The following is a 20,902-nucleotide window of genomic DNA, read 5'->3' on the forward strand; positions in this document are numbered from 1 at the left end:
GATAAGCGGGTCGGATAGTCTGCGGTCGGATAAGCAAGTCGGTTGGTCCGTGGTCGGACCAAGTAAAGTTGGATGCTACGGAGGTCGGGCGAAGTAAGGTCTGGTAATTGATTGCCCACTTAAATGAACAGTAGTTTGGTCTCTTGGCGGGGGCGGCCAATGAGTCTTTTGGTCTAGCGACCAGTTAGTCGCTGGATTAGTCGGTTGGGTTATGCAGTTGGCGAGACGGTTGCTGTAACTCACCAGGCGACGTTTCAAAACATTTCTTTTGGGCAGTTGACGGCGGTTGCTGTAACCAACCAGGTGGCGGTTCCAAGCGTTTTCTTCAAGGAATATTTAAGGATTTGGACTTTTCTGGAGAAGGCATCTTCAATCAACTTCAACAAAAGCAAAGTCAGATTCGGGGATCACCACTTTAAATTTCCAGCATTTTAATTTCCAGTTAAATTTTCTTATATACCGTACAGTGTTTAGAGATTCCTAATCTCAGGCACTAATTAATCAAATTTAAGGATATTTTCATATATTTGAATTTTACTTTTTGTTTGTTGAAAAAACACATCAACAAATTGACGACCACAGTGGAAAAAATGCAAGATTGCTGATCCTACATTATCAGAGAATTTCATATGACTGAGGTCCGGCCGAATTATCAGAAAGATCAATATGGCACACTCACAACCTCAATCATCATCAACACCGGTGGGAGAAAATATTTCACCACCCGTCATGCCAAATCCAGGAGAGATTCCTCGACCACCTACCGATTGGTTGTCTTATGTTCAACAATTGAACAATCAGCAAACTTTGGTTATGCAGAACATGTTGCGTGAACAACAAAATCTAATGCAGAACATGTTGGATCAGGCGTTCTCCAGATTCACCCTGTATCCAAACATGCCTCCAGCCGTGTCACCTTCTCGTTTTCAGGCGACTTTTCCAGGATCAACGTTTGCAGGGCCAACGTACGTTGACAGTACATTTCCAAGCGTCACAACTTTCAACCGAACAGATATGGGGAAGACTCCTCTAACTTTCCCAGATAATGTTCCTTTAGGACCGAGAGTTGATAATACCCAGCCGAATGAGAGGTTGGGGGGACAGGCTCAAAATCCCATCCCAACCGAGCCAACTGTCCCCAGAGAAGAAAGATTGGGATGTCAGATTCATAATCTCATCCCAGACAAGCCAGCCTTCTCTAGGGAAGATTTTGTTCCACCCAGGGTAGATCCAGAGGACATCGCTCGAGTCTTGCGGGTACAGTTCGGAATGAATCCACAAACGGTGAACCGACCTGTGTATTAGAGGCCATTTCCGGAAAGGATCATCAATGATTATCCTCTCCCGAGGAATTATCGACAACCAGACTTTCATGCTTTCTCAGGAGAAGAAGGATCCTCCACCATAGAGCATGTGGGTCGGTTCATTGCATAGTTAGGGGAAATCGGTAACAATCCTTTTTACAAATTACAACTGTTTGGATTGTCTCTCACCAGGACAACATTTTCATGGTTTGTAAATCTGCCACTTGGGCAAATACAAACGTGGGAGGGTTTGAAGATGGCTTTTCATGCTAGATTCTTCACTCCTTTGCCGACTGTTTCTCTTACCGATTTGTTGGAATTGAAACAATATCCAGAAGAGTCAGCCTCACAGTTTATTGAAAGGGTGCGATTGATGAAAGGACGTTATCCTACTATAATCAATGAAAAAGAAATGACCAATTTGGTGGTCAGGAATATGCATGCACCATTATGGGAGGCTTTGACGGCTCACGACGTTCAAGATCTGGTCAGTTTAGTGTCCAAGGCAGGGAGATTAGAATCCATTTTTAAAGAAAATGATCACGGCTTCTGTCAGAGAAGAGGTGTTGACGAAATGGTAGTGCAAGGTCGAATAACGTGCAGGCCACCGTCAGTCTACGATAAATGGAGGTCGGGTCCAACGTAGCCTCGAACGATGGAGGCCGAATTTGAGGCTGACGTGGCCTCGGATGACGGCCTGCAAACTCCTAAAACATCACTGGAAGTGATGCTTAGGAGTCTTGAAGAGGAGGCATATTGTTACGTACAAAAAATAATAATAATAATAAAAATAAGGATAGCAGGGTCTTAAAGAAAGTTAGACACAAAGTCGGGTGGAAAAGGAGGAAAATTTGCGCTCAGGTCGGTTGGTCAGGTCGGTTGGTCCTCGGTCGGTTGGTCTGGTCGGTTGGTCCTCGGTCGGATCGGCAGGTCGGAAGGTCTGCGGTCGGATAGGCAGGTCAGTTGGTCAGCAGGTCGGATAGGCAGGTCGGTTGGTCAGCAAGTCGGATAGGCAGGTCGGTTGATCAGCAGGTCGGATAGGCAGGTCGGTTGGTCAGCAGTCGGATAAGCGGGTCGGATGGTCTGCGGTCGGATAAGCAGGTCGGATAAGCAAGTCGGTTGGTCCGTGGTCGGACCAAGTAAAGTTGGCTGCTACGGAGGTCGGGCGAAGTAAGGTCTGGTAATTGATTGCCCACTTAAATGAACAGTAGTTTGGTCTCTTGGTGGGGGCGGCCAAGGAGTCTTTTGGTCTACCGACCAGTTAGTGCTGGATTAGTCGGTTGGGTTATGCAGTTGGCGAGACGGTTGTTGTAACTGACCAGGCGACATTTCAAAACGTTTCTTTTGGGCGGTTGACGCGGTTGCTGTAACCAACCAAGCGACGGTTCCAAGCGTTTTCTGCAAGGAATATTTAAGGATTTGGATTTTTCTGGAGAAGGCATCTTCAATCAACTTCAACAAAAGCAAAGTCAGATTCGGGGATGATCACCACTTTAAATTTCCAACATTTTAATTTCCAGTTAAATTTTCTTATGTACCGTACAGTGTTTAGAGATTCCTAATATCAGGCACTAATTAATCAAATTTAAGAATATTTCCATATCTTTGAATTTTACTTTTTGTTTGTTGAAAAAATACATCAACAAATATAATATAAAAAAATATTTTATTTGATATTTTACGATTGAAAATTAGTTAATAATGAGATTTGATTTCGAATTTGGCTTTTATATTTCATTAAAAAAATTCATTTATCACTATTATTAAGCGTGAAAAATATCAATTTACTCAAATAATGCATGAAAAAATACTAAAATGTCAAATTATTTATATCGTAATTTTTTATATGGTATGATATCGTACCAAACATTTTCAGTACGAGAATTGTATATATTTTTAGCATTGTTGATAGAATATATACCGAAAATATCAATACAGTTTGATATTTTAATATTTGATATATCGGTCTATATCAGTAATTTAGTATATTGATACTAAAATAATTAATTTTCTAATATATTCTTAAAATTGTAAAATTATTTTTAATTTTTATATTTTAGCGTAAAATATTATATTCTGATACTATATATGTAATTCGATTATAAATGACTCGATACTGTATTCAGATAATACCGAATTATATTGTATACCACACTAAAGTTTTTGGTATATTAAAAAATAAATGATACCATACAAAAAAAAAATTCGGTATACTGAAATTTAGAATTTTCGGTATTTTTTAGTACAATATGTGTTATTTTTATAGTTCAGTATTTTTCATCTATAAATTCGGTATACCAAATTATTGGTACAATATCATGATAAAATAGAATACTAAAATTTTTTTGTACGATATCTAACATATGCGTTATAAATTTTGGTATGTAATATCGAACTATCCCTACCAACAATCAAATTCAAAAATTTTGATGTTTTGTTTATATTAAAATTTTTAGTATTACGACTGTTATTTTTGTATTTAAATTATTACAGTTATTTTTTTTTTTATCTAATTGCATAATTTACAATCAATATAATAATATTTTTTAAAATAAACAATTCAATAAATAAAACATCAAATTTAAATAAATATTTCAACTTTTATTTCAATATTTCATCAAATAAAAATAGTTAAAATAACATTTTATTACATATATTACATTAACTAATCATACTAATTAACTATATAAACTAAATTTTCTTAAACTCCGCGCAAAAAAGAAATACGAGTAATTTCGCGAGACGAAGGGAGTATAATGTTAATAGTAATATATTAATTATAGCAATTAATATAATTATTTATACTCCCCCGTCCCATAACAAAGTATCTATTTTTTCATTTTAGTCCGTTCCATAACAAAGTATCAATTTACTTTTTTAGTAACTGTACTATCTACCTAACATTACAAATACTCTTACAACTTACAATATATTACACAAATGTCATTACATTTATATCACACATACTAATAAGGTTATTTTAGTCATTTCTATTTTATTCCTACTATATCCCAATATAATACTAATATTTCTAAAACTACGTGCAAAAAGTAAATCAATATTTAGTTCCGGGACGGAGGGAGTATTAAAAATTCAAAAAGGTAATAAAAAAGATTTGATCACGTGATACTCACCGAACTTAAATATTTAATTGTAATAACTAAAAATTTAATCATATATTAAAATTACTCAATAATAATTACATAATTTTTATATAAATATATATGTATAATAAAATATATGTTAATATCAATTTAAATATTTTTAAACTAAAATAAATTATTTAATTTTAAAATAAATAAAGAATTGTTATATATTATTATACAATAGTTTTAATAATTTTATCAATTTTTTTAATTTTTAAAGTATTTATTAATTGTATTAATTATAATATCATTAAGTATGTTAATTATAATTTTATTAATTGTGAGTATTTAATAAATTTATTAATTGTGAGTATTTAATAAATTTATTAATTATGATATGCTTAATAGCATTTAATACATATTTATTTTATTAAAAAATTAAATTATTAAAAATATCAAAAAAAAAAATTTGGTGAAATGGACCTCACACTGATCTATTTTATATATACAGATTAAGTATACAATGTAACATAGCACAATATATGTTAATATTATATAAAAATATATATTGCCTATCTTTATTATATGTCTTGATTGGATCAAATCATTATATATCTTGATTGAATCAAATCAGTACAATGTTCATTTGACTCTATGGGAAAGAGATATGCATCCAATTAGAATATATTATAATTTATCCTATGAATTGCCTTAAAAAAGAATAAGGTTCTATTTACTTATATTTTTAGTTTTATTTTCACACAATTCATCACTTCAAAAAATTAAAATAAAATAAAATAAAAACATAGCATAAATTGCCTAACTTTTATTTAAAATTTTACACAAAACATCCAAAACATAAAACTTATCCAATGGTTTGACTCTTTTTATCTTATTGATTCAATTATACACTTTTGAAAAAATTTGTACCGAACTTTATTCTCATATCACCCGGCATCAATTTTAAGAAAAATGAGTACAAATATATATTTTTTTTCTTTTATAGTAAAAGAAAAGAAATATAATTTTTTTCTACTAAAAAATTAGAATAAATTTAAATTACAATAAAAAAAAAAGAGATTTAAAATTCGAATGAGTAATACTATTCAGTAATTTTTAAAATACATTGATTACATTAAATAACATATTTTTTCTGATAAAATATTATATCAAATATTTAATTTTTAATTATTTAAAGTATTATTAAAAGAATCAAAACTTCCAAAAACTTTTAAATAAACCGAAAGCTTTTAATAAATATTGGATTTTGTGGGTGTGTGCGTAGGGGCCAATAATATGCAACAGGAAGTGACCAGAAAGTGGTACATGCATGCATGTAATATTAATATTAAAGCAGTAATAACTGCACGTACGACCTACCTACCAGCCTACCAACTTGGATTGCAAATTTGCAATTGCAATAGCAACTGAATGACTAAAGACCACTTGCAACAAGATATTTGTTAAAAAGTTTGTCCTTTCAAGATTTTTAAACGTATTTTAAAATTTAGAAGTATTCAATCCAAATTTTTAAAATTCTTTTAAAATCCTGAAGTATTCAATATAGATCTGAGATATTTAACAATCCATAAACTTTGAAAGTCTATGAATTTTAATGGATTTTTATGAAAATTTTGTATGAAAAAGAATATCTTTTTACCATATTTTGATGGATTCTTAAAATTATTATTATTATTATTATTATTATTATTATTGTTGTTGTATATGTGATCAATAATATAATAATATTTATCACTATTATTATAATTTTTAATAAAAATAATAATTTAAAACTAAAATATATTAGCAAATTATTATGATTTTTTAAAAAATATATATTTTTATATTATAAATACTCCCTCCGTCCCAAAACTATAGTCTGAGTGTGTTTGCTACGGAATTTAAGGAATATTGATATTATATTGGCAGTAGATAAAAAATATGAGTAAGACTTTTTTGCCCTTGTGAGTGTATTAATGTAAAAGTAATGGCAATTGTATAATAACAATGAAAAAGTAAGTAATTTTATAGTGATATAGTTATTTATGAAAATAAGACTATTGTTTTAGGACGGACAAAAATGGTAGAGAAGACTATTGCATTGGGACGGAGGGAATATAATTTTAAAAAATATTATTATCACAATAATGTATTATTGTCGTCTTTTCTTTTCAATTATCTAATACACTATATTATCGTTACGATAACGGTGAAATAGATATTTAAATATATATTTTTTGTTGAACCATTAATTTATATTTATTTATTTACTTTAATATTTTTTTCAAAAATCATAAATTATTTATTTATTTATTTTAATATAACATTTTTATCTAAAACGTAAATACGTATATATTATTTATTAATACTTATATATTATTTATTAATATTAAATATTATCTTATTAATAATTATTTATTATATTTATAAAATTTGTTGTTTGATATAAATTTATATAATTAATATATATTCACAAAAATATTATTTTACAATCCTACAAAATTCATATAAGTTCATAAAGAATTCAATCAAATCCGTAGAAATCCATCTAAATCAATTACTAAAATCCATTAACGTAGACTCTGTGGATTTTCTAAATCCACATAAATCCATAGATTTTTTAAAACAAAAAAAAAAATCCATTAAAACCCAATTGAATACACCCCCTTAATCTTAGATAAACTACATAAAAGTTTTAAAGCTTTGGAAAATTTTGATAAAATCATAGAAACTTGGATATTTAGTAGTCTCTCCATCCCACTTGCGTGTCCATTTTTCTTATTTTGGTATGTTTCTTACTTTGGTATGTTATATTTCTTTTATCATTTTTTAAAAAAAATATTATACACTTTAATCTCATTTTTTATTTTAATTATATTAATTAATTATCTTAATTTTAATTTAAAATTATTTTTATTAAATGATAATTATTTTTACTAAAATATTTTTAATTATGTTTCTATTTTTTTCACTAAAATATTTTTTTTCTTAATTTGCGTGCCGAGCTCAAATGAACTAAATTTCCCGGACGGAGAGAGTATCGTTTATATTGTCAACACACTTCTAATAGCTAATATAAAAAAATATCTCAAATTAAAAATACAAAGAAATATTCTTACTTATTGAAATATTTTAAATATTCGGTTTTAGATTTAGTAGATTTATATTTAAATTTGGTCTCATCTATAGATTATATTACTTATATTTGAGTCTATCGAGTTTGTTTTGTATTGCCTATATATAGGCCTCTTATTTTGATGATTAATAAGACAATTTCATTATTTTTCCTTAAAATTTCTAACATGGTATCAGAGCCCGATTTTTCAAAACCAAAACCCTAGCTGCCGCCTCCGTTGTCGTTGTTCTCCGTCCATCGTCGCTCTCCGGTCGACATCGCCCATACCATTGCAATGCCGTAGTCCAGCGACCTTGCCACCAAAAAATCTCCGTCCTTCTACGGTCGTCATTTTTCGGACGCCGCATCCTACTTTGGTTCCCTACGTCGTTGTGTGGTTGGTTTTGTCATCGGAGTTGATTTCCTTTTCCGACTGTTACCAGTTGGATTGTTCGATTTGATTTCTTGATTTCATGATTTATACCGGCGTGATTGATTTTTTCATCGGAGTTGATTTGTCATGGCTTCCTCAGTCCAGAATCTCGTGACTCTCTTGCATTAAGTTCTTGCTTTCAATTCCCTTTTTGGTATGAAAAAATCGTGATATTTTGATTCTGGTTGTTGTTATCATATGACACCTACACTTGGCTTGTTGACTGATGCACATCACGTGTCTTCTTCATTTTCTATACATATTGCTAATGGGAGTCGCATATATATCACTCAGAAATTATGTCTATCACAAGTAAATCGTTTTCCTTAGTTCATTATGATAATTAGGGTCCTTCCCTTGTTCCCTCTGTGGGTGGGTGTTGTTATTATGTCATTTTCATAGATGATTACTCACGTTTTATATGGATATATTTTTTGAAACACCGTTCATAATTACCTCAAACATACATTCAATTTGTTCAAATGGTTCGAACTCAATTTTCTTGTCCTATACAGATCCTCCGTAGTGATAATACCCGTAAGTATAGAGATTATACGTTATTAAGTTTTCTCTGCTCAAGGTACATTGATTCAGCGTTCCTGTCCATACACCTCTCAACAGAATGGTCGCACTGAGCGCAAACATCGTCACATTCTAGATATTGTTTGTGCATCCCTTTTGTCTGCCTCTTGTTCTGATAGGTTCTAGGGAGAAACCGCCTTCACTGCTATCTATACCATAAATCGTATACCATCATCTGTCCTCCGTAATAGCACCCTTTTTGAGCGTCTATATGGTCAACTGCCCGATTATAGTACGTTTTGTCCCTTCGGTTGTGTCGGTTTTGTCGTTATCCCTTCGCATGAACGTTCCAAATTGGAACCTCATGCGCGCGTATGCTGTCTTCTTGGTTATGGGTCAGAGCATAAAGGTTATAGGATTTGGGATTCGGTTTCTAAACGGTTGTGTATATCTTGTCATTCACCTTTTGGGAGAGTGTCATGTTTTCCACCCTATCTAAATTTCATGCCTCATCTATTCCTGGTTCACCTTCCTTCCTGTCGGCATGTCTTCTCTTGTTTCCTGATCCTGATCCTAGGGCTCTATCACTGCCTCCGGATCTTGTTACAGTTGAGGCTTCTGATCCACCTCCATTTGAAGCTTCTGATTCACTTCCGATCTTGTCTCCAGATGTTGATCCTTCTGTGGTTCTTGGACCTGTCATACCTCGTCGATCACATAGAATGAGTCACCCTCCTTCCCACTTGCGTGATTATCATTGTTACTCTGCCATATTATCTCATCATAAGCCTAGGTTTCATGAGGCGAGTGCTGATTCATTATGGCAGCAAACTATGGCTGAGGAATTAGAGGCTTTGGCAAAAACTCACACTTGAGATGTAGTGGATTTGCCTTTGGGTGCTAGTGGGTTTTCAAAATCAAGATTAATTCTGATGGTTCCATTGAGCGCTACAAGGCTTGTCTGGTGGTCAAAGGTTATTCCCAGGAGTATGAAGTTGACTACGAGGAGACTTTTGCTCCCATTGCTCGTCTCACTACTGTTTGTCGTCTTCTTGCCGTTGCTGCTGCTCATCAGTGGTCTCTTCTTCAGTTAGATGTCAAGAATGCATTTTTACATGGCTCACTTTCTAAAGAAGTTTATATGACTCTCCCTCCAGGTTTCTCATCCCCTGGAAATGTTTGTCGCTTATGTCGCACTTTATATGGGTTGAAGCAGGCTCCTCGAGCTTGGTATGCCACATTTAGTGCTGCACTATTGAAGTTTAGTTTTACCACATACGCTTACGACTCTGGCCTATTTATAGTTCTTCATCTGGGATAGTTATACTCTTGCTTTATGTTGATGATATGATTATCGCGGGAGATGATGCGTTTAATATTTCTGATCTACAGGCCTATCTTAGCCAATAATTTAAGATGAAGAGCTTGGATCCCCTTCGTTACTTCTTGAGGCTTGAAGTCTCTATTCTCCGGATGGTCTATTTCTCTCTTAGGCTAAGTATGCATCCGATCTCCTTGCTTAAGCTGGTCTCGCAGACTATCAAGTAGCCTCTAAACCACTTAAATACGATGTTCGATTTACTCTTCGTGATGGCTCTCTTCTTGATGATCCTACCTTCTATCGTCAACTTTTTGGGAGCTTGATCTACTTGACTATCACTCGACCAGATATCGCTCATGCAGTTCATATAGTGAGTCAGTTCATGGCCGCTCCGAGGACCTCTCACCACTCTGTCATCTTACATATTCTTCGTTATGTGAAAGGAACTCTCGTGCATGGTTTACACTTTTCCTCTCACTCGTCTTTGACTCTGACCAATTACTCTGATGCTGATTGGGCTGGTGATCCTACTGATCGTTGTTCGACCATTGGTTTCTACTTCTTCCTGGGTGATTCTCTTTTCTATTGGCGCAACAAGAACTAGACTTTAGCTTCTCGATCGAATGTCGAGTCCGAGTATCGTGCCCTTGCTGACTCTACGTCACAACTTTTATAGCTTCGTCGATTACTCACTGATCTTGGTGTTCCTCGGTCATCTTCTACGACTCTTCACTGAGACAGTCAGATAAGACTCAAGTTGGGTTCTACAACACCCACTTGAGTTTGAGGGGGATGCTGAGATATTTTAAATATTCAATTTTAGATTTAGTAGATTTATATTTAGATTTGGTCTCATCTATAGATTATATTACTTAGATTTGGTCTCATCTATAGATTATATTACTTAGATTTGAGTCTATCGAGTCTGTTTTGTATTGCATATATATAGGCCCCTTATTTTGATGATCAATAAAATATTTCATTATTTTTCCCCAAAATTTTTAACATTAATGTATACATCTTTCCATTTTCATTCGTCCCGGTTAACGTATATGGACCCCATTTTTTGTTTCAAATACTCTTATATTATTATCACATCGTTACTTTACACCAAAAACAAAGATAATTATCTTTACACTATTTTTAATTACTCACGACAATTAAAATATTATTATTATATTATTTCTTAAATTTGTAAATATACACTATAATGCCGAACGGAGGAGTATGTTTGTATTTTTTATATTATATTAAAAATAGTTTAATATATAAAAATATCACAACTATACTTATTTATATTACATCAAAATATAAAATTTTATTATTCCAAAATTCAAACTCAACTCTCAAATGTATGACGAAATAAACTCTAAAACTCAAAAAAAATATTTAAGGAAAAATGTGTAATTTATATTATTATTTTTTAATTATTGATATATTATGACCAATTTGGCAGGACGGCTAAAAAAGAAAAAGTAGACCAATTTCGCTGGAACGGAAGAAATATATAATACGTGATTAAAATATATATATATATACATATATTATACATGATTCAATCAATTTATATTATACCTTCAAAAATTGATTTAATCAATTTATATTATTATACATGATTCAATCAATTTATATTATACACTATAATGCCGAACGGAGGAGTATGTTTGTATTTTTTATATTATATTAAAAATAATTTAATATATAAAAATATCACAACTATACTTATTTATATTACATCAAAATATAAAATTTTATTATTCTAAAATTCAAACTCAACTCTCAAATGTATGACGAAATAAACTCTAAAACTAAAAAAAAATATTTAAGGAAAAATGTGTAATTTATATTATTATTTTTTAATTATTGATATATTATGATCAATTTGGCAGGACGGCTAAAAAAGAAAAAGTAGACCAATTTCGCTGGAACGGAAGAAATATATAATACGTGATTAAAATATATATATATATACATATATTATACATGATTCAATCAATTTATATTATACCTTCAAAAATTGATTTAATCAATTTATATTATTATACATGATTCAATCAATTTATATTATACACTATAATGCCGAACGGAGGAGTATGTTTGTATTTTTTATATTATATTAAAAATAATTTAATATATAAAAATATCACAACTATACTTATTTATATTACATCAAAATATAAAATTTTATTATTCTAAAATTCAAACTCAACTCTCAAATGTATGACGAAATAAACTCTAAAACTCAAAAAAAATATTTAAGGAAAAATGTGTAATTTATATTATTATTTTTTAATTATTGATATATTATGACCAATTTGGCAGGACGGCTAAAAAAGAAAAAGTAGACCAATTTCGCTGGAACGGAAGAAATATATAATACGTGATTAAAATATATATATACATATATTATACATGATTCAATCAATTTATATTATACCTTCAAAAATTGATTTAATGTATTACTCCATACCTATTTGTTACCGTGTCAAAACTAGAGCTGACAATGAGTCAATTCGTGTCGGGTTGAATACTTTAAACGGATTAAATTACTTAATCCTAACTCGATTTGTTTATTATCGTGTTTGGTTCGTGTTGACTCATATTCATAATTAAGTCAAAATCCTTGATTCAAATTCAATTGTTTTTTGTTGTGCTGTCGTGTTATGTTAGTTTTCATTGGTTCAAGTGTAATGTGTACAATAAATTAGATTGAATTATTTAAAATTAAATTTAGTTTAAAATAATAGATGAGCAAATTATTCAATTACAATTATTTTACATACATAATAAACATATTAATCAATATTAATATATTATAATCTGGTTGTCGTGTCGGGTTCGAGTTGAGAGTCTCAACCCTAACCCGACCCGTTTATTATCGTGTTGGGTTCGTATCAACCTGTATACATAATTGAATTGAAATATTTGACCCAAACTCAATTATTTTGTATTAGGTTCATGTTGAATTGTCGTGTCATGTTAGTGTTTAGCCAAAACATATACTATCAACTATGTTATTAATTAGAAAAATAACTCATTAATATCTTCTTTAAACAACTTAAGGAATTTCAAGGACCATCTACACAAGAGATAGGGTTTGTTCATTCAACATTTTTTTGGGATAATACCATTCTCTGAGTATTATAAAAAAAAAAATAATATAAACGTTTATTAACACAATATAATATATATATATATATTATATCTGTCAATAATTTAAAATAAAATATTATTTTTTATATTTCAACACAATTTTTCATATACTCAACATAAAAAAACCATATTCATCCAAAGTTTACTATAAAATGTCTTTAAAATCTGATCGGTTATAAAATTTAAATTGAATGATGCTCCAATCATATATATAATGAACTATAGCATTCTAAATACTCCATACTAAGTAGTACTACATACGATTATTTAGTAGGATTGATGAATTCAATTCCTCAGTTTGTAACAAATCATCACTTTGGCAAAATTTGCCAGAAATTTTGTTAGAATAAAAATAAAGAAATAAATTGGTAAAATATATAAACAAATTTGTAAATATAAGCACACCTTCAATAATTTTCAAAGTGTATGAGTATAGAACTAGTTATGCGAAACTAATAATAGCACAGAACTATATATATCTTTAAATATAATTAAAGAGAAAAAATGGACATGATTAAATTGCCCTAGTCAAAGAATATATATTAGCTAATAAATGTGCCTATACAAAATAGTTTCCCAATTATATATAACTGGACAATTGTTTTGAAAAAAATAAAATCAATGATGGTAATTTAATTGTGATGTACTCTTAAAATAGGGAAGTTGACAATTCCCCACAACAATTGTCAGTTACCAAATAAGGAGAAGAAAAATAAATTTAAGGCATGAACATTTTGTTCTAACATAATTACATAATCTAAATCTTTTAGATTTGTTTCTCACATATATATTTTTTCCAAAATCTTGAGGTAAGCTACTTATAATCATTTTCTGAATCTATCAAATTAAACAGATGAACAGCAATGCAAGTATTGGTTGTAATTTTGATTTACAAATTAGAGCAAATGATAATTAAATTCACAAATCGATCGATGCAGGAAAATCGCCAGATTTGATCATTACTCTCAAATCAAACCACTAAGAAACTGCAAAAATATCCAAAATCAAACAAACCAAATTTGGTAAAGACTAAATAATCACAGATAGATGAAAACCTAATTGATTAGTTGCATTAGATAAGAAATCAAAGCGTACCTTCCGTTAAATTCCATCAAAGCTTCCGAGAACATCGTGTATCAAATTCTCCACCATATCCCCACCGTACAATCCGCCGTCCGTACCCGACCCGATTTCTGGCGGATCGGATCTACTTTCCCGCCCTAGCTTCGAATCTACCGCTACTTCGTCGTCTACCAGTGCATGAGCATTATCGCTCTCCGCGACGGCGACGGTTTCCGATTCAGCCCCCGCATCTCCTCCGTCGACCGGAAAACCGGCGTATTCCGCCGGATATACTGCGCCTTGTCCGGTGAGTTCCTGGACAAGCGCGCGGAATTCCGAGGCGCTGGCTTTGAACTTGATAGGGTTTGTTATGTAAACAACTTTGAGCGGTTGCTGCTGCTTTTTGCAACTTTTCGAGTGCTTGTTTAGTCTCTTGGGGCTCGAATTCAGCGGTTTCTCCATGGACGTCTGCTTCGAGAGATCGAATTTTTCTTCTAGAATACATAAGAAGATGAATGAGGATTTGAAGCTACCGTACTGAAGAAGTGCATATTGATGCAGCTACATTATGATTAGCGACTTATGGATAATAAATAAATGGGATACCTCCAAAAGCGCGTTTTAGAAACAAATAATAAAACACTAAAGTCGCGCTTCTGCACAATAATTATGATTTTCCAGTTTAATTAAAACTTAGAAGTACTACTAGTAAATTTCTTTTTTGACCTAAATTTGAATTATAATTCTCACCAAAATGATAACGAACAAAATGTGCCCTAATTTGTGCAAAACGACATCGTTTTGTTCCATTTCAACGAATATTGACATCATTGTATTCGGATTCACACACTCGCTGGGCAGACATTTTTCTACTCTCACGTTAACCACACGCGCTAGAAGGTACGTGAACTAATTGAGTCTATTTCTTGCTTCCGTGGCTTTAAAAACCCCGATGACATCATCTTATTTATTTATTTTCCTCTTCCATTGAAAAATACACTACTCCCTTCGTCTCATATACCATGTCCATGTTGCCGTTTCTGTCTATTCTATATCTCATGTCATTTTTTTTTTTTGGAAAATTATTATCCATCTTAATTTTATTTTAAATTTTTTAATTTTAATTTTTTTAAAATTTTAATTAAAATAATTAGTTATCTTAATCTATAATGATTTATATTATAAGTTACTTATTTTCACTAATACATTCTTAATTATCTAATAATTATAATTATCCTAAATTTCTATGTCTATAGTGACCAAGACACCCAATGTGGGATGAAGGTAGTATTACGTTTATAGTATATCACATTTATTTCAATTTAAATATTTGTAATAATTACCTGATTATACGATATTTTTGATCCAATCTGTTTGTGTTTGACCCGACCCGGTATGATTTATAATCTCAAAATCTCACCCTAACCGAACCGAACCGGTCCTCGCTTCTTATTTTTCTTCTGTTGAGACGACAATGCCATAAACCTTTGGCGACATCCTCTTCGGCTCCATTCAAATTCCTTATAGTTCCGATTTCGTCATCCTAGTATGTTTGTTTCCTCTTAGGCCTTATATCCCTGATCTTACAATGGCTATATATATTGGTGGGTTCGTGGGTTTTAGGAAAGTGTTGTGTGAGCCGAGAGTGAGATTAGTCGCTTGATGCGATCTTTGTATTCTACTTTGTGTTCGCCTTTACCTAGTACTTGTCGGGGTATGCCGGATCTCCTCCTTTTTTTTTTTTTTTTGTGAGACTGTGGGTTACTTGGTGTCGAAATCCTCAATTGCTCACCTTTTTGGTGTTGCCTTGTTGGAAGACTAGGAGTTGGCGCGTAGTGGGCTGTGATTTGAGCCTACCGATTATTTCATATATTTCGTTTGATTATGAACATTGATTTTCTTTTTTATTTTTTATATAAATATTATTATGATAAATTGATATTAACCTACTAATATTCTTAGTGAGTATTATTTCGTTGCTGGAACCCGAGTCATCAAAACCCTAAAAGAAACAAATTCCTAACAACGATATCAGAGTTTTGGACGGAATCGAACATGAGTTCGATGATTATTTGAAAATCAGAATATTACCCTTATTTTTATTCATTAATTAGTTATAGGGTAAGCTGTGATTAAATACTTGGTGAGTAATCTTGATTATTATAATTCTTGTGATTGTGTTGACACTACTATCCATAATTGGCTGCTCCAAGAGTGAGTTAGTAGCTAACTACTGATAGTTAGTGAATTATGTGACATTCTTGTGTGATTAATTGTGTAAACTTTGTGTTGATACTTGGACATTATGACAACTGTGTCTATTACAATTTTTTACGGAAAAATTGTTTTTTCAATTTGGCAACAAAAGATGAAAAATATCTTAGTAATACAAAAGATTGCCAAAACCATTTATGGTATTTTAATCGTTTGTTGACTGAAGATAGAAATTTGATTTAGATTAACATACATATTCGTTGATAATATTGAATGTATCTCTGTGATAAGAAAAGTAGAGAAGCATAATTCCGAAAAAGAACTTTTGGAAAAATTAAAAAAAAAAATCTATATGGAAAGGTGTTTGTTGAATAAACTGTTCCTACTTGAAAATTTCTTCAGATTTAAACTTGAATTAACGAAATCAATAGATGAGAATCTTGATGTTTTTACTAAACTTGTTCAAGATATTAAACAAATAGGAAACAAGAATATTGATGAATACACCCCTATTGTGCTTTTGAATGTCATTCATGAATTCAAATATGCTATTAAGTATGGTAGAGATAGTATAACTCTTGAAACAATTATGAGTGAATTAAAGAGTAAGGAATTAGACTTGCATGTTAATGGGAAAGAAAAACAAGCATTTGATGAGATCTTTGTTAGTTAGGAGTAAGTTACATAATTTTGACAATCAAAATAATAAAGGCAAATGAAAATATAAGAATAAGAAGTGTTATAATTGTGAGAATATGAATCATTTTATATATCAATGTCCACATCCAAAAAAAGACTTTAGAAACCAACAATGTGATGATGCGAATGTGGCAAAAGAGAATGATGTAGCGGGTATGTGTTTATGGTAAGAAATAGTTTGATTATTATTGACCATGTGTGGGAAACTCAGTTGTTATCCGCTATTGCCCTTGAGAAATTTGTTTTCGATTAGTAACTTTATATCGCATGCTTTTGTTGCTATTGGTTATGTTGTATTTAAAGTTTGATTGTGTGGTTGTGTTAAACTTAGAAATTGACGCAGCCCTAGTAATTACACTATACTAATCGAAACTTAAAATTAAATTTGAATGAAAACTAAGTAAATAAAGAGAGATAGTACCGGTGTCTGATTCATCAATCGATCAGATGTGAACCCAAGCATTGCGTAGACCCAACACCTCTAAACCAATGGAGACTCGTACAATATGACTAGAAACTCCGGTCGGTTTTGGAAGCCACGAACCCAAAGAATCAACCCACCCAATTTGAGAATGATACACGTATGCAAGGGAAACCCTCACTCACACATTAATTCCAATATAGTGGAATAAAAAGAAAAATTTAATTGATATAAATTTCAAGGTGTCTTACATATGAGACCAAGTGTATTATTTAGAGGGGAGACTGGCTTAACAAAAGACTCTACAACCAATGTGGGACAATAAGTACACATTATTTAAAGCCCACTACTTTTAAATAAAAATAAGGTCGAACTAATTAAATAATTAAGAACGGTCCAATTAATTAAATAACTAAAAAAGGTCCAATTAATTATATTAAAAGGGGCACACCTTATTAAATAAAATAGAACACCTATTATCCTACATGAGATAATATGTGAGTAGCAACTCTCATGGGTGTTATAAATTGTGGTCTTTAAGGGAATGAAGTGGACGGATCATGGATGCACTCCAATGTTAACAACGCTCTTTCCATTGGCCTCCATGCTTCCACTTTATGCATGTTCTCCTTTTTCAAGTGTAGAACTAATTCCATAATATTAGTTTGAAACTTCTTCGCACAATTTCGAGTAATCAGACCAGACCAGGTGGTAGTGCAGGTTCATTATCGGTTTCGACGACCTCGTCATCACCCCCTTTTTGAAAAAATGAGTCCCCAATTTTCATAGCATATTCGTCTCCTACATCAAAAGGACTTAAGTCAGCAACATTGAATGTGCCATGAACTTAGTACTCACCCGGTAGTTCAATGCGATAGACATTGTCATTGATGCGTTCCACAAGTTGGAATGACCCATCTCTTCTTGGGCGCAGCTTAGACTTCCGTTTCTTGAGAAATCTATTTTTTTCTCAAGTGTAACAACACCCAATCGTCTGGTTGGAACACCACATGCTTACGACCTTTTTTTTAGCACTTTTAGCATACCGAGCATTTGAGTTTGCAATGTTATCACAAACTTTTGAGTACATCTCCTTCACAAATTCAGCATGTTTTCTGCCATCACTATTAAAATACTCATTGCTAGGAAATGGTAACATATCCAAAAGTGGTAGAGGATTAAAGCCATAAACAACCTCAAAAGGAGACGTGCATTGAAGAGTGCAACGTACGATTATATGCAAATTCAGCATGAGGCATTCATTTTTCCCAACTTTTGCAATTCTTTTTTATCAAGATACGAAGTAGGTTCCCTAAGGTTCTATTTACTGTTTCAGTTTGACCATCCGTTTGAGGATGATGAGATGTAAAAAATAGCAACTCAGTTCCCAATTTAGCCCAAAGTGTCTTCCAAAAGTAACTAAGAAACTTTTTATCCCTATTCGACACAATTATTTTAGGAAACCATGCAATTTCAAGACATTATGAAATAATAGATATGCAACATGAGATGCATCATTGGTTTTCTTACATGCAATGAAGTGTGCCATTTTAGAAAATCTATCAACCACAACAAAAATTGAATCATTTTCTCTCATAGACTTAGGCAATCCAATAACAAAATCCATTGAAATATCAGTTTATGGTGCTTCTAGAATAGACCGTGTTGTTGTGCATGTGATTTTGCAATCTTAGAGACAACACATTTATTAACATAAGACTCCACATCATGCTTCATTTTAAGACAATAATAGTGTTCATGCAATACACTCAATGTCTTATCGCGCCCAAAATGACTCATCAAACCTCTCTCATGTGCCTCCACCACTAACACATCACGAAGTGAACACCTAGGCATACAAGCGATTCACACGAAACAAATATCCATCATGCAAATAATAGTCACCAAAGCTATGTGTAGCACATTTTGCAAAGATACTAGAAAAATCAACACCATTCACATAAATATCTTTTATGAATGCAAATCCTATTAGCTTGGATTCTAACAAGGTTAGCAACCCGTACCTCCTTGATAATGCATCAGCTACAACATTTTCATTTACTTTCTTGTACTGAATGGAGGAAAGAATGTGTCCACGAATGCTACACACCTTGAATACCGTTTGCTAAGTTTTTGTTGACTCTTTAAATACTTTAATGATTCATGGTCGGTGTGAACAATGAATTCTTGTGATCGCAAATAGTACTGCCATGTTTGAAGTGCACGAATCAACGAGTACAATTCTCGGTCATACGTCGAATAGTTGAAGGCAGCCCCACTCAACTTCTTGTTGAAGTACGCAATCGGCTTCTTTGCTTGCATCAAGACAGCTCCAATCAAAATTCTTGAGGCATCACATTTCAATTCAAATGGTTTAGTGAAATCCGGTAGAGCTAAATAGGAGCATTAGTAAGTTTTCTCTTAAGAAAATCAAAATATGCTTGTTCAGGAATTCCCCAATCAAAGTGTTTATCTTTCTTTGTAAGCTCAGTCAGTGGTGCTGCAATCGAGCTAAAATCTCGCACAAAGCTGCGGTAAAAGCTTGCAAGTCCAAGAAAACTATGAACTTCTGTGATCGTTTTAGGTATTGACCAATCTCGAATAGCTCGTGTTTTAGCTTCATCCACACTTATCAATTCAACACCTACAAAAGAACCAAGAAAAATACATTTTTCGACACTAAAGTCGCACTTCTTCAGGTTAGCATAATGTTTTTCAGCTCTTAACACTTCCAAAACACTACAAATATACTCTACATGTTCTTCCATTGATTTTCTATAGATGAGAATATCGTCAAAGTAAACCACAACAAATTTTCCTATGAAAGTACGTAATACATGATTTATTAACCGCATAAATGTACTTGGAGCATTCGTAAGGCCAAAAGACATGACTAACCACTCATATAAACTGAATGTAGTTTTAGATTCAGTTTTTCATTCATCACTTTCCCTCATCCTAATATGATGATATCCACTTTTCAAATCAATTTTAGAAAAGTACTTTGACCCATAAAGTTCATCTAGCATATCATCTAAACGGGGGATAGGGTGTTGATACTTTACCGTTATAGCATTTACGGCTCGACAATCAATGAACATCCTCCATCCATCATTCTTCTTTGGGACAAGAAGAACCAATACAAGATAAGGGCTTAGGCTCTCGAGAATCCAGTCTTTGTCTAGAAACTCATCCACTTGCAATCATCCGGTTACTTCATCAGGAAACATATCTTGATATTCCTGCAAAAGAGAAACAACATTGGAAAAGAGTTCCATTAGCTCTTGCTTAGACAAATAAACAAGTTTAATCAAAAGTAAATAAGAACTTCCCTCGTGAACTTTCAAATTTTTTGCTTCTCTCAAGCTAACAAGAATTTTTCTTTCAATCTCACTCTTGTGTTGTTCACTCACTTGCTCTTTTTTTCACTTTTTTTTTTTTCACTCTCATGCTCACTTTTTTCACTCATATTTTTTCACTCTTCTTCTTTTCTCTATTTTCTTTGGCTTCTTCCACAAATTGATGATGCATGTAAAGTTGGTCCTCATGGACATCCATTAGAGACAACGGCT

At 32.2% G+C, this 20,902-nt stretch overlaps 1 protein-coding gene across 1 annotated transcript; it reads right to left on the minus strand.

Moving 5' to 3' along the window:
• Nucleotides 1-13,682: 13,682 nt before the first annotated feature.
• Nucleotides 13,683-14,577, minus strand: LOC127263824 (uncharacterized). Its single transcript, XM_051293061.1, has 2 exons — nt 14,030-14,577; nt 13,683-13,920 (listed from the first exon to the last, which is right to left on the minus strand). Exon 1 carries the CDS (start codon nt 14,456-14,458, stop codon nt 14,036-14,038), a length of 423 nt encoding a protein of 140 aa, XP_051149018.1. The 5' UTR covers nt 14,459-14,577; the 3' UTR covers nt 13,683-13,920; nt 14,030-14,035.
• Nucleotides 14,578-20,902: the final 6,325 nt, after the last annotated feature.

The sequence above is a fragment of the Andrographis paniculata genome, unplaced genomic scaffold, assembly GCF_009805555.1.
Source record: "Andrographis paniculata isolate CXL003 unplaced genomic scaffold, ASM980555v1 Contig69END, whole genome shotgun sequence".
Lineage (NCBI taxonomy): Eukaryota > Viridiplantae > Streptophyta > Magnoliopsida > Lamiales > Acanthaceae > Andrographis > Andrographis paniculata.